Below are 14,704 nucleotides of genomic sequence, written 5' to 3' on the forward strand. Positions count from 1 at the left end.
AAGTGAATCACCCCTCAATCACCAACAATGATTGAAAATTCACCACTGAGTGGCTGAATCAGTCTTGTATGTACTGAACAGTATTAGTCACAGAATACATAAGGAAATCTTACTTTGTTCAGATGGAAGTTTGTAACATAATGTGTTGGTAATCCTTCTTGGTAAGCAGCTTCAGCTACAGGTAAAACTTTGTTACAGCGACTGTAATAGTCAAAAATAGTTACAATGTACAGTAGAAAACTTCAAATTAATGGTTAAAATGACAAAATATGTATGCGATTAATTTACATGAAGTTTCAAAACTTTCTATGTTAAAATATTCAGAAACAGATAACTATATATTGATATTGCTTTTTTTTTTCAATAGGAATTTTGTTGTTCAAATTTTGTATAATCTTCTGTTTTATGGAAGAGAAAGAAAAATTTTAAGACAGATTTGATAGGATAAATCCTATTCTTAACTATAAAAAACATTTTTTTTTGCACTATGATTATGTGCCATATTATTAAAATTTTAACTCAACATGGTTTGAATTTTATATATTTACTGTTAATGACCAGATAGTGATCATTTTTTTTCACTCTACTTACTGTAAATTCAGAAATTATTGCGTGCATTTATTATTGAGATATTTGAAGAACAGACAAAAAGGAGAGATTATGATTATTGCGATTTCAGGAAAGGCGTTATACAGATCTATGTATCAGATATCAGAATGCGAATTCTTATTATTGCGATACTCACCCAGTCACAATATTCGCATTAATAAAAACCTCGCAATAATCTTTAAAATTTACAGTAATTGTGATATTGTCTAATCTCAGCTGTATCTCCAATATAGTTTCATTTTTACAGATTTTGAAGTCAGGTTGATTATTTCACTGTGTTTAAATTTGGAAAATTTCTGGTGCAAAATTTCTTTGTAAAGTAAAAGTTTTACATTTTTCTTGTCCATGACTATATTCTTTAAAGAACAATTTAACTTGAGGGGATAATTTGCTATTTTATCTTAATCTGGAAATAACTAAAAAATAAACTAAAATTTCCACTCTAAATCCAGAAAAGCACTTCGGACGCATGAAATTTATAACGGTGTTGTTTTCATTTTTTTACAATAGAAGGAATTTTGAAGATTATTTGCATACTTCTCTGAGAATCTGATATCAGTTTCCAGTAAAGATTTAAGGGTGTTGAAGTGAGCCTGAGCTTTAGCATTTATCCTTTCTCCAAGGAAGAAATCATACAATCTGTTTGCTATCATAAACCATAACTCACATGTTGGTACCTATTTAAAAAAAAGAAATGATTTATTCTTAAATCAATTCTTCTTATGTTTAAAACATTAAGTACTCAATTATTGTAAATTCAGAAATGTTTGCATTCATTTATTTTTTTCTATTATGGAACAATAATTCAATTTTAGATGTAACACATCTTCTGATTGGCTGAAAGTTTTTTGTCTATCAGCTCAAAGACATAATTTTGTCATGTGACCGTGATGTCATCAACGGTTTTTTCATGATTTATTCCTTAAAAATGGAATTCAGAATTAAATTATAAGGACTGACTGTAATATTTTTCTGTCTATTAGAAATAACATAAAAAAATCTGGTGCACACTTTTAAATAACATGCTGCACACCACATTTTTGATGTTATTTCTTCATAGACAGAAAAAATATTATAGTCATTCCTTAAATGGACAAAAATGTGAGATTAACTATTGCAATGTCAGGAAATGCTGCATACAAACACTGCTATCTGATATTATTCAAAATGCTAGTCCATATTGTTGTGAAACCTATATCATGTTGCAATTTTCCCAATTATAAAATCATTGTAAAAATTTCAAAATAACAGTACTAAATATTAATTCCAGGTATTTTTGTATTTTGATTGGTCAATTAATCCTGAGGGTTGTTCAATTAATGGTACCAAGAGAAGGCACTTTGATAATATGATAACCGTCCATAGAAGCAATTTACATAAATTTTAAATGTGTACAACAAAAATATTGCACACCCAACCAAAGTGAAAAATTCAAGTTGCCTTCCCTGGGTCCAATGTATGTTTTTATGGTACAACACTGAAAATATATTCAAATTAATTATGTCTATTGGTTTGCCAATGATTCTGCACTCTAGACTTATCAATATGTCAAAGTAACTCTTTTATAGTTTCTGTGTCTATATCACCCTCCTCAGTAACTGCTTAATTATTGTGTCAAGGCTTTGTGATATTATAGCAGAACTTATCTCAGCGACAAGAATTTATCAGTTCTGTCAAAATTTATGAGCATAACTTATCAGACTTGCATTCTGTACGACAACCAAGTGCACATGTGTAAGAGTGTCAAAATTAAAAGAATTAGTACGATAAACAGATTATCAGATTTTGTGAATACAGATATTCTAAAATATCAGCCACTTGACACAATGTGACTTGGAGCTCTTATTTTACAAAATTAATGTGCAGAAAACCAGATAAACTAAATGTAGTTGCAATTTTACTAATAATATGATATATATTTTTAAGAAAGTTTAGTTTTGCTACATAAAGTCCGAATAAAAAACAAAAAATATAAAAACATCAACCAAATTGTTCCTACCTCAAAGACAGGTGTGACTGGGTTCCTTCCAACATTATCATCAAACCCTCTGCCTAGTGCTAGTTCAACATGCTGAAACAAAAACTCTTTAAATGTGCTGTTTCCTGGTACAGGAGCTGTGGGAAGTGAAGATGACCTAGTTTCTGACCCTGACTGTGAGGAATGTCTGTTGGATTGATAACCTCTACTTCTTGGTGATTCTAGAATAAAAACAACATTGTGTAGATTTAAGAATTTTTTTCAATGTTTTTATATTTGTGAAAAATTGCAATACCATAGATTTTGCAAAATTAAAAGCACATATTTAATTTGATAGCATTATTTTTATGCAGCATTTCCTGAAATCACAATAGTTTATATTACATTCAACAATCCAAATAATAAGGGCGCAACATTTCTGATTATACAGTACTCACACTAGTTAAATAGGATTGTGTCTTTTTTTATAAACAAAGCACAACATTTTCTATCAACTTAGTTTTCTTGACTACACTGATTGAAACTAGAAGCCTAATTGTTTAATTACTTTATAACAATTTATAGACAAGGGTACAATGATAGCTTTGACATTGATGCTCCTGACTAATGTTTTGTAGAATTGCTCAATTTTTCTGATATTTGGATTGAATGTGTTTTTGTGGTAAGTTTTTTTTTTTGAAACGTAAATTATATCCCTCTTGGTATAATGAACACGATGAACAAGATAAAAACTTAATGAAAAGTATCCCTTCACCAGAGTGGTTTATTTGAAACTCTTGTTAATTGGCTCACAGATCAGTTCATCTTTCCAGATAAAACAAATGGTCCAAAATAGTTATATGAAAGCTGGGGGTTATTTAAATTAAGTGGCTGATGTCAGTAACATCATCAAAATTAAATAATGTAAAAAGCTCTAATATACAAATAAATGAGGTTAATAATCAAATTGTGTACCTCCTATATATTGTTTCATTAATTCTTATATGGATAATATAATTGATGTTGTTAAATATTAAATTAGTTCAAGTTTGACTCAATATAGATATCTTTTTTCAATTACTTTGCTTAGCAATGAAGCTTTATTGTTTTCAAAATACTGCTTAATCAGATTGCAGTTTTAGTTCATGTTGCAGTTGTAATTCATTTATAAACATGTAAAAGACTTATATTTGCCCATGTTAAACAAACAAGAGATAATTTAACTGTGTATCATGCTTTCAATTAACTATAAAACCCATTTCTGCTTGATCCTTTTGCACATTCAAGAAGAATTTTGTTAAAGATATTATCTACAACTTTTATGTCTGGTAATGTCATTATTTGATTCTCAGTGTTGTATGCAAAGAGAGATAATCCTTTGTTGTTTTACATACATTCTTCTTCAATAATATACTAGGCCCATTACCTATACTGTTATTCATTCTCAACTGTTGTAGATAGAAACTGACAGGATCTGATATCTCTTCTTTCTTTGTGTGTATGTAAACAAACTCCTGATTGGCTGGCACAGCAAATAATGAATTGTTACTGCAATTATATAAATATAGGAATTGTTTACTGCAATCACACTAACACCGAAGGAATTGTTATTGTAATGTTAAATTTTTACCTAAATGCATTTATGTGACCATCATTGCTTTTTCTTTTGATATTGAATACATGCATCGGTAAATGTGACCATCATTACTTTTTCTTTTAATATTGAATATAGGTAATATGTAAAAACAGATGATACAACTTTAGTACAAATGGTTGCTATCTTATGTTTTGGTATGCTAGTACATTTCAAATATTGTTTTACATTTATCTAATATATTTTTTTCCAGCTAGTTTGTGTATAAAGAATTCAAAGTAAGTTCCTTTAGGACCCAAAAATCTCAAATATACTGGCATCTATTTGAAATAATCTCGACATAACAGACATAAACAGACATGTTTTAGCTAAATAGGCATTTACTGCAGCTTCTCCTGTTGATAGGAAAGGAACATTAGGACAGCACCTAGGTTATATTCAAAACACTTTTGGGTTATGTTTAAATTATACACATTTCAAAATAACGTGATCATGTATTAGGTAATCTTCCTGTATCCCAATTAATTTTCATTAAGTCTTTCTACTTTTCTGTGGAAAGACCTATTGTTTTTGTTCTGATTATTATTTTTTTTTTTTTTTTCTTCTTCCGCCACTTTTATTTCTTGCGTATAAATTTTGTTTCGCAAGATGTCGCTTAGATGTTTGGTATATGATATCGAACAGTTTATGCGCCTTTGAAATTCACCCTGCGTAACTGAATACTTTTCTTTGTAGGAGTTATCTCCCCGAACACTGTTTTCCTTGTGACTGCATCTCCTCCGTAACCGTATAAGAAAGCGACAAATTTATTTTATAAAATTGCTCGTTATATCCTTCGCATGATTTGTTCGATTTTGAACGAAGCCATACGAACACTCCATATGAGAGTTATTTCCCCTTATGCATTTGAAATAAGTGATATGCATTTATAACTGGTAAACCATAAGTGATAGAGACCTAGAGTCTGTTGATTTGAGGTCCTTGGTCCTAAAGAATAGAAAACTAGGTCAAGGTCAAGGTCATGTTGCGATTTTTTACATTAAGTTCATATCGCTTCTTCCTAGAAAGAGTTATAGATATCGACAAAACAATTTAACCAAAAAATTGTCGCGACACGTGTTTACTAGAAAATTTTTGTCGAAATGGTACCCGTCATTTTATTGCAGGGTCAATGTCCCTGTTATGGTCGAATCAACAAATTACTTATCAAAACTTCAAACTTTGCAGCTATCATGTTGTAAATGTTTCTTATCTCAATTATCAACCACAGTCTACCACTACACTCCCCCCCCTTTTTTTTCAACTGATTTTTTTTTAAGTTATCCCATTTCTATGAAAAGAAAATTGCTTTTAGTGCCGTACATTATACTGTAAAATATCTATCCTTCTTATGTACAAATTTCTTTCTGAAATAGAAATCCATCCCTGCAAAAATCTGCTCCAATTCATGTATTTTCTGAAATAAATCGATGAGACACGTGCAGTCCGCTTGATTGCGTAATTAAAATCAATGTCGTAGAAATCGCTCCTTGAAGTTCGTAAATATTACTGAAATTCTACAATCAAATTTCTAAACATGCATTAAAATACAAATCTGTGCTCCCGTATACATGTGTACGTAATATGTATGCGTGATCCGACATCAACGACCTGTACAAAATAAAAACAATAGTTATCGTGTTTCTCTGATCAATACACATGTGCTCTGTTCAACGGTCTCCCCTGAAAAGAAATTAATATTCTAACTCCAGACATATATATTCGAGAGTCACGTGATCTCACAACATCATCTCGCGCGCTGACCTAAATTTAGAATAAAACATTGCATATCCAAATAAGGAAAATAAAACTTCCAAGATAAAATTTACTCCGTTTTCCTACAAATTCAATCAAAATGCATACACAACAAATAGATGAAAAATGGAAGTCCGAAGTAACATAGAAACTAGAGAAAATTTATAAACGAATGATGCTGGGATCAACTTTTATGAGGACATCTCAGGTGTCCGTTTAGCTGTGTGGGATGTCTAAGTACGCAGTCACATTCAGTCAGAACATAGGCGTTATTTAAGTTAGCTGCGTCGCACAGAGAAAGTGCCATGCAATCAATCAATCAATCAATCAATCAATCAATCAATCAATCAATCAATCAATCAATCAATCGACCGACCAACCAACCAACCAACCAAAAAACCAATTAATCATGTTTCGGAGGGGAAAGACCGTTTAACAATTGTTTTTAAAACAATTGATTTATATTTGTAAAATGTATCTTTGTATTCTAAGTGTAAGGAAGCATTCTATTTTTTTTTCGTTTGAATTGTTTAAAATACTGTCATGTCAGGGTTTTTTATTGCTAACTATACGATATGGGTTTTGATCAATTTTGAAGCCTACAGTGAACTATTATTACTTAAATCTATATCATTTGGACTGCGAAGGACAGTTGTCTCATTAGCAATCATACCACATTTCCTTATTTTATATTACTGTGGATTCATTATTATTCGTTAGATACAAATTTTCTTAGACTTTGTGGGTACAGATTAAACTCCAATTTAGATGTTGAATAAAGAACAAATGTTCTAAAGGCTTGTATACAGACTTTTGAAAACCACGAAATCAAATGTCCACGAAAAATAAATGAATACACAGTAATGTTATTTGTGTACCTAATATTTGTTATGATCCGAGACTTTCTCAGTATCCTGTAGATCTGATCTTCAATTGCATGAACTAACTTCTTTTCAACTGAAAATTTGGTCTGAAAAATATAACCATACAAAACACATCAGTTTGTTTTTTAAAACAATCTTGAATCATGTCTTTTCATAGAAATGGCTACTTATTTGTGGATCAAATGCATATGGGTACAATAATGAGATAAAGTATTCATGAGATTTGTCAGTATTGATATGAAATCTGAATTTAAAAAAATCCATTGGGTATTAAAAGTTATGGTGTTGAAGAAATTTATATATGTTTTTAATAACATGAAATTTAAATCATTTCCATATAACTTACATGTCGTGTGCATAACAGATTCGGCCATCTCAATCAATAGGATGATTTTCTTCAAAAACATATTCATTTCAAATATTTTCAGAGATTCAGTGGAAAGTCGAAAACGTAAATGTGAAAAATTTAGTGGTAAATGATTAATATGGTGTTATTATATGACTCTCTTCTTTCACCTAGTTAACAAAGCTAAATTCTAATTCCAACTAAAGGAACTGTAAGCAAAGCTCACAAAAGATACCCCCTCCCTAACATACAAGTATGTAAAAGTCTATGATTTGCTTAGGGAAACTTCAAATATAAGGTGGATAAAAAAAAATAGGAGGTGCAACTGCCATTACATGGATAAGATTCTTAGACAGTTTTAACAACACTAATAATGGGTTTAGAAGAAGTTGTATATACAAAGAAGGTACTCTCCAAATAAAGCAATGAAAAAGTTCAAAGTCACAAAAACAACCAATCTAATAATAACCGCAGTTTTATTTTTACTGATGGCACCAGTATCAACTGGTTCTGTTTTCTTTGTCAATGTTGTTGATTCAAACATGAAGAGCACTCTAGGGGAACAAGGTCTCCCGGAATGATACCAGTCCTTAGAAATTGGAAATCCATGTAGCTGTTCTGTTATACTGTGCAGCAGCTTCAACCTAAAAGGAATTGGATAAACTATATAATTTTAAAATTTCTCATTTGGTCAAGTTTTATGGTTATAAAATATACTTGACCATTCTTTTGCCGGATGCCTACTCACTTGATAAAATTATCAACATATTGAGAAAGGGTAACATGATAAGATATAATTATCAACATATTGAGAAAGGGTAACATGATGAGATAAAATTATCAACATATTGAGAAAGGGTAACATGATGAGATAAAATTATCAACATATTGAGAAAGGGTAACATGATGAGATAAAATTATCAACATATTGAGAAAGGGTAACTTGATGAGATAAAATTATCAACATATTGAGAAAGGGTAACTTGATGAGATAAAATTATCAACATATTGAGAAAGGGTAACTTGATGAGATAAAATTATCAACATATTGAGAAAGGGTAACTTGATGAGATAAAATTATCAACATATTGAGAAAGGGTAACTTGATGAGATAAAATTATCAACATATTGAGAAAGGGTAACATGATGAGATATAATTATCAACATATTGAGAAAGGGTAACATGATGAGATATAATTATCAACATATTGAGAAAGGGTAACATGATGAGATATAATTATCAACATATTGAGAAAGGGTAACATGATGAGTATAACATGTTTGTAGCAGGATCTGCTTACCCATTCATAGCATCTGAGATCACCCCTGTTTTTTTTTGGTGTTGTTTGTGTTGCTGAGTCTTTAGTTTTTTATGTATTGTTTTGTAGACTGTTTGTCTTTTCAGCACTTTTGTTTTTTTTGCCATGATTTTGATGGTCTCTTGTGAGTTTTGATTCTCCTTTTTGTTTTTTTTGCCATGATTTTGATGGTCTCTTGTGAGTTTTGATTCTCCTTTTTGTTTTTTTTGCCATGATTTTGATGGTCTCTTGTGAGTTTTGATTCTCCTTTTTGTTTTCTTTTGCTTCTTTTAAAGCAGAGATATGTCTGGCCTATGCTATCTCAAAGCAAACTTTTTCATGTCAGGACTTTTTATAGCTGACTATATGATATGGATTTTTCTCCTTGTTGAATGCCACACTGTTGCCTTTAATAGCTTACATTCACTTCATTTGAACTCTGGTTGATAGTTGTCTCATTGGCAATCATACCACATCTCCTTATTTTTAAATTTTTATCTACTTAGAGGGTAAAAAAATACTATATTTCAGTGTAAAATTTGCCTTGCTATGCTTGTCACTGTTTGAACTATTATGGACAATTACATCCCCTTTCTACGAAACCCTAGATCCACCCCTAGTAAAGTATGTCATATTTGCTGCTGGAGGATACCTAGTTGTAATAAATCCATCTAAAAAACAGCAAGATTTGTTAATGGTAAAAAAGCAAGTTGGCAAAAAAACTGCACTAGGATCATGGGATTTCCAATATTATTCTGACAGAATTGTACATTAATAGTAAAAAACTAAAAGAGAAACAACATACCTGATAGTATCTATAGTTCTGAATAGTCTGACATAACTGACATCAAAAGAGGATCCTGGGTGTGACAGCTAAAAACAAAAATATTAATTATTCAAAAGTGCACACATTCAGGGGCTGCTCTGGCTCCAAACAGTTGGAGACAGAAAAATCGCCAGCTGCTATATTTTGTTGCCAGTTTGGAAAACTTGGGAGTCAACATTAGAGCCAGCTAGAGTTTTGATTTCCACAGTGAAACCAATTAATTTAAATTTCTTATGAACTCTTCATCATTTAACTTTAAGTGATGATTTGTCATGTAATGTATGCCCTGTTAGTTTATGCTTTTCTTCCTTTCTGTGAAAGAACAAAACAAACAGGTTCATAGACACCAGGGTTTAAGCTAAGATTTTGAGGGCTTAAGGTCACTTTTGTGTGGTAAAAAAGGAACATATTGTATGTTTTTGTTTTGATTGTTATGTCTCAAAACAGGGACTAATGCAAGAATGTGTCCATAGTACACGGATGCCCCACTAGCACTATCATTTTCTATGTTCAGTGGACCTTGAAATTAGGGTCAAAACTCTAATTTGGCATTAAAATTAGAAAGATCATATCATAGGGAACATGTGTACTAAGTTTCAAGTTGATTGGACTCCAATTTCATCAAAAACTACCTTGACTAAAAACTTTAATCTGAAGCAGGACAGACAGAAGAATGAACGGACTAACGAACAGATGCACAGACCGACCATATAAACTCAAAAGACCTTCTAAACCTCTAAGTTTTAATGTCAGAAGTATGAAGACATATTTATCTTGAGTATGTATTTCAATACTAGGAAAAATTATAATTGAGTTATCTTTCTTGTTTCAGGTGTGCTCCTTCTTCTCCGGAGAATAATACACAGTAGAAGTGAACAAACAATGGTGGATGTTATGTTATTTTTTTATCAAAAGTACAGGCAGGCAAATACAAAATATGTCTGAATTAAACATTTTTAACAATATTCAAGTAAAACAATGTGTTTAAATAAGTTCATTACGGTTTTCGTCTTTCTGTCAATTGCGTTTTCATCATGAAACTACGTTAAACTTTGCAAATTGTGTGGTCGTATGTCGAAATGACACATGGACAAATGCTGACTGACAGATGTTATTTGTATTAATTAAATTCCATCATTATTAATGACTCATCGGATAAGCCGATTACATGTAACAACAAATTATGACACCTGTTGTAACCGTTGATTAGCTTGGGTCGTAAATAGAGTCATAAACTTTTTGCCAGATAAATTTTTGTACAATATATTTTTTTACTTTCACAAATTTGAGTGATCATCGATTTTATTACTGTTACAGTTAAGAAATGAAAATTTTGACATGGGAAAATGTTGGCATCAGAAATATTGCCAGCAGTCTTATTTTGTCGCCAGATGAAATAAAAAAATCGCAATTTGAGCCATTGGTAAAGCCTAGCTTGGTCCTTGCACACTGAAATGTTTCTCTTGACTTTAATAACTGATGAAAGATTATTGATATACCCATTACTATAGGCCTAAGGAGCCTAAATTTCTCACCTTGGACCATAGCAAACTTTGGAAACCAGGTGGTTTCAGAAACAATAATACAGTAGTAAGAAAATTAATACATTGTCTGCTTTGGTTTTAGAAATAATTTATAAACTAGATTATCATGGAGTATATATAAAAAGATTGCTTCAAATGTGTTCAACCTTTTCAGGAGAAGAATTTTGAAAAACTTAATGCTGATGAATGACTTTACAGTGACAATCATTCACAAATGAGTCTTCCAATTTTTAAAGTAATATCTAGATCGTGTTTCCATGATTACTTTTGCAATCTGTAATTTCACTTAGCTACAATTTTGCAATGATAATCAAACCTGTGAAATTTGCTAAAACTTTTTAATTTTAGGGGTTATAATTTCAAAATTGGCTTCTTCATGTCCATAAATATAAACTTACAATTATGATATGGGATATAGAGAAGAGCCACAACAGTGTTTTAGCATGTCTGTATTCTTCTTTCTGCCACATGTTAAAAAAGTCCTGAAAACATATGTGAAAGTACTATGTAACATCGATAAAAGCTATTTTTAATTTGTCGTTAACATATTAATTCTTCACAGCAGTTTAGTTACAGATTAAGGAATGTTCACCTTTAATTCATATAACTAACAAAAGTTGTATATACAGTCGACTCTCGTTATCTCGAAGTCAGCCGGACCAGAGAAAGATTTTGAGATACCCAACAAACAAACAAAAACCGGAAGTTTGACAGTCCAAGGGACATAACTCTTGCTAAGCTTTGTAAGGCTAAAATAAATCCGGATGGGAAGGGGATCGATATTCTGGTCTCAGATCAATGTTTTTGTATGTTATGGTCTTTTATTATTATAATAACATTTTATGTCTCTTATTTATTACTTTGTACAGTTACAATTTGTCCCTGTGGCTTTAAGCCGAGAGAGTCATTTTCAATCGATCTTAGCGTTATTTAAAGTTGACAAAATTGTTCATACTCGTATACAAGAGATTTTAGAAAATTAAGATTTCTTTTATTTTTCTTTCATTAAAATACAACAAAAAAATAATGACGACGATTGAGTAGTTTTGGGTTGATCACCAACGGAAGTCTTAATCCCCACTTTATACACACTCACACAGCCAAGCTCATTAGTGTATGATTACGATTATTTGTTTTTAAAACATTTTAAATAATTTTTCATAAACTATAACAATGTATCACTAATTATTTATCATGGTGATCAAAGAATCTTAGGTAAACACTCGTGGAAAAAGCATGTCATAAATCAATACAGTGGTCAGTAACCGGAAATTTAATTACACGTGTATTGTCAGATTAACTCTTCAATCCATTTAAATCTCCGAGGTCATGTTTTGGTTCGAAATAAATAATGAACTTTGAATGGTTTTGTTAATCTTGGGACCATAGATTTAGTTCGAGTCAACCGAAATTTCGACTCATCCAATTTCGACTCATCAGGAGTCAAATACATATATTTATATGGAACAAAGTTCGGGACCACGAGAAAACTTCGACTCATCCGAAATTTCGAGTCAATCGAGTTCAAGACAACGAGAGTTAACTGTATCTATCTCTTAATTTTGTATTATAAAAGTGCATAGAAGCATACAACACGTGAACTTGGCAAATTGTATATTTGTAATTAAGTAACCTTTAAAATGCCCAAAAACGAATCTAAATAAATGAAGTAAAATTTTGTCCTAAGAGACATACTGTAACATGTGTGATATTTTGATATAAATTCAATCTTGAGAATCAAAACAACCATTACTGTGGATTTGTTTATTTTTGTGGATACCAATTTTTGTTGATTGAGGAAAAGTTGCCTTTTGTGGATATTTGATTTCATAGTTTTGCCAAAATCTGCATAAAAAACTTGTAATTTGTTGAACATTTAACACAGTTCACTTGTACCCATGAAATCCATGAAATTAGTGGAGCAGAATTTTTTCAAGAGCATCTGAGCTCTACATTCAAATTTCACTTTACAAAAACTGCTTTTCAGACTCACTAGTCACATTTTCCAGTCAGCATTTACAATACCTCGGCATACAAAAGTATAAAATTAACACCAAAAAGAACTGCCAGATATAAACACTGGACAACTTCATGTCTCATATATTTGATGACAACATACCTCTAAATATTATGAATGTTGACGAATTTTTAACTAAAAGTTTTGGCCATTTATCTTTTTGGAAATATTTTATTAATACACTTGTGAATTAATTCTAGCCTATCTAGTACACATGTACCTGATCAACATCTTGATTAATAAGTCTCTGACACTGTACGGCTAACCTGTATGTATCATACATACATGTATGGTGTAAATGCACAACTTGACTTTCTGCATCGTAGAAACACTCTACTGCATCCTACAAAATATGAAATTTAAAAATTGAATCCATTTATACAAACAATGAAATACTTTTAATTACATATGTATATAACTCATTAAAAGATTAATTGTGAAAAATATTTGTGAATATAGTCCAAAAATTCTATGATCTAACAATTTAAATCATGACATAATTCTCGATTGTATGCACAGACCTGAGTTTAAACAATTTTTTAAGATCCAGGGTCTGAGGAAAGGGATGTGTAATTGTCTGTAATGGTGAAAGTAATACAGAACAAAGCAAGGTGAGATTTTTAGATAATTCTATGACAAAAAATTACATTTTTTCCGATCAAAGGGGTATGCCTGACTATGCCATCTTCTACTTCTACTGAATCTGCCATTGTAGTAGAAGACTGCAGGGTAAGTTGTAATTGATCACATTATTGTCCTTTGGTCTTTATGGATCTATAATTGTCTCATTGGCAGTTATACCACATCTCCTTATTTTCATATTGTTCATCTAAAAGCTATTTAAAACTTACTTTTGGTGTGAGCGTCTATGAAATATCAATTTGGTTACTTCTTTGTTCATTTTTTGGTACAAGTAGTGTACATGTAAATAACTTTCAATTCATCTTCCGGTTAAAAATTATTGTGAACAATATTTTTTAAGAACTAAGTGGATGTCCTCTTAAAATCTAAAGATATTATTTTTGGAGGCATGAAACATATTTTTTTAAATTCACCTCACTACACTGGCTAATATTATTAGGGTTGTGCCATTCAAACTTCAAATCCTGGATCTATGCCTTAAATATTACTAAATCAATTATGTACAATAAGAACATGCTGACAAAAAATACACAGTTGTGTTTCATACTTGGATATCTTAAATCAAATGAGCTTTCTGGTATGTATTTAAAATTCAGTGTATTAGTAGCTTGTTGTTGTTTGTTTGTTGTCTAACTAATGTTTATCATTTCCTTTAATTCATTATCAAAACAATCACCAGCTTAATAACAAACCTGCTGTATCAGCTCTTCTGGAACATTCAGCAGACCCTGAATAAAAAAAAAGTTTATCTGTAATATAGTCCCAGTTGCCAGTTTAACCTGTTGACAAGACATTTCTTAACCATCAAATTCTGTTTTCGAAATCAGTCCCACATTAAAGTTTTTTTTTACAGACTCAACCTTCTTGAAATAAAATTTAGCAAACTGTTTAAAGCTACTTAATTTCATTTGTAATTTTATCTGCTGACATTATAATAAAACTGTTAATAAATATTTCAATTTTTCATGTATAAAATACATGTATAAAAAGTTAAAAAACTATTGACCTGTTTCCCAATATTAGACAATTTGTGCTATGTTAGCAGTAGACATTTTACAGAAAAATTTACCCAATGCAAACATTTCACTGTCCAATTAAATACATTGTACACAGTAATGAACACAGTGAAGATTTAACTGCCTCTTCTAACATGTCTAATGCAGAAACTGGCAAACAAAACATGATATGAAAAT

At 30.9% G+C, this 14,704-nt stretch overlaps 1 protein-coding gene across 1 annotated transcript in view; it reads right to left on the reverse strand.

Moving 5' to 3' along the window:
- LOC127720264 (nonsense-mediated mRNA decay factor SMG8-like) overlaps positions 1-14,704 on the reverse strand; it is a 37,017-nt gene that overhangs the window by 12,533 nt on the left and 9,780 nt on the right. The window contains exons 3-12 of the mRNA XM_052226760.1: positions 14,204-14,239; positions 13,090-13,212; positions 11,251-11,334; positions 9,288-9,355; positions 7,654-7,828; positions 6,833-6,924; positions 3,993-4,114; positions 2,609-2,808; positions 1,147-1,286; positions 114-201 (exon numbers count right to left, since the gene is read on the reverse strand). Of these exons, the coding sequence (XP_052082720.1) occupies positions 114-201; positions 1,147-1,286; positions 2,609-2,808; positions 3,993-4,114; positions 6,833-6,924; positions 7,654-7,828; positions 9,288-9,355; positions 11,251-11,334; positions 13,090-13,212; positions 14,204-14,239 (1,128 nt within the window). The remainder of the gene's footprint in view (positions 1-113; positions 202-1,146; positions 1,287-2,608; positions 2,809-3,992; positions 4,115-6,832; positions 6,925-7,653; positions 7,829-9,287; positions 9,356-11,250; positions 11,335-13,089; positions 13,213-14,203; positions 14,240-14,704) is intronic.

This window comes from Mytilus californianus, unplaced genomic scaffold, assembly GCF_021869535.1.
Source record: "Mytilus californianus isolate M0D057914Y unplaced genomic scaffold, xbMytCali1.0.p SCAF_11, whole genome shotgun sequence".
NCBI classification, from domain to species: domain Eukaryota; kingdom Metazoa; phylum Mollusca; class Bivalvia; order Mytilida; family Mytilidae; genus Mytilus; species Mytilus californianus.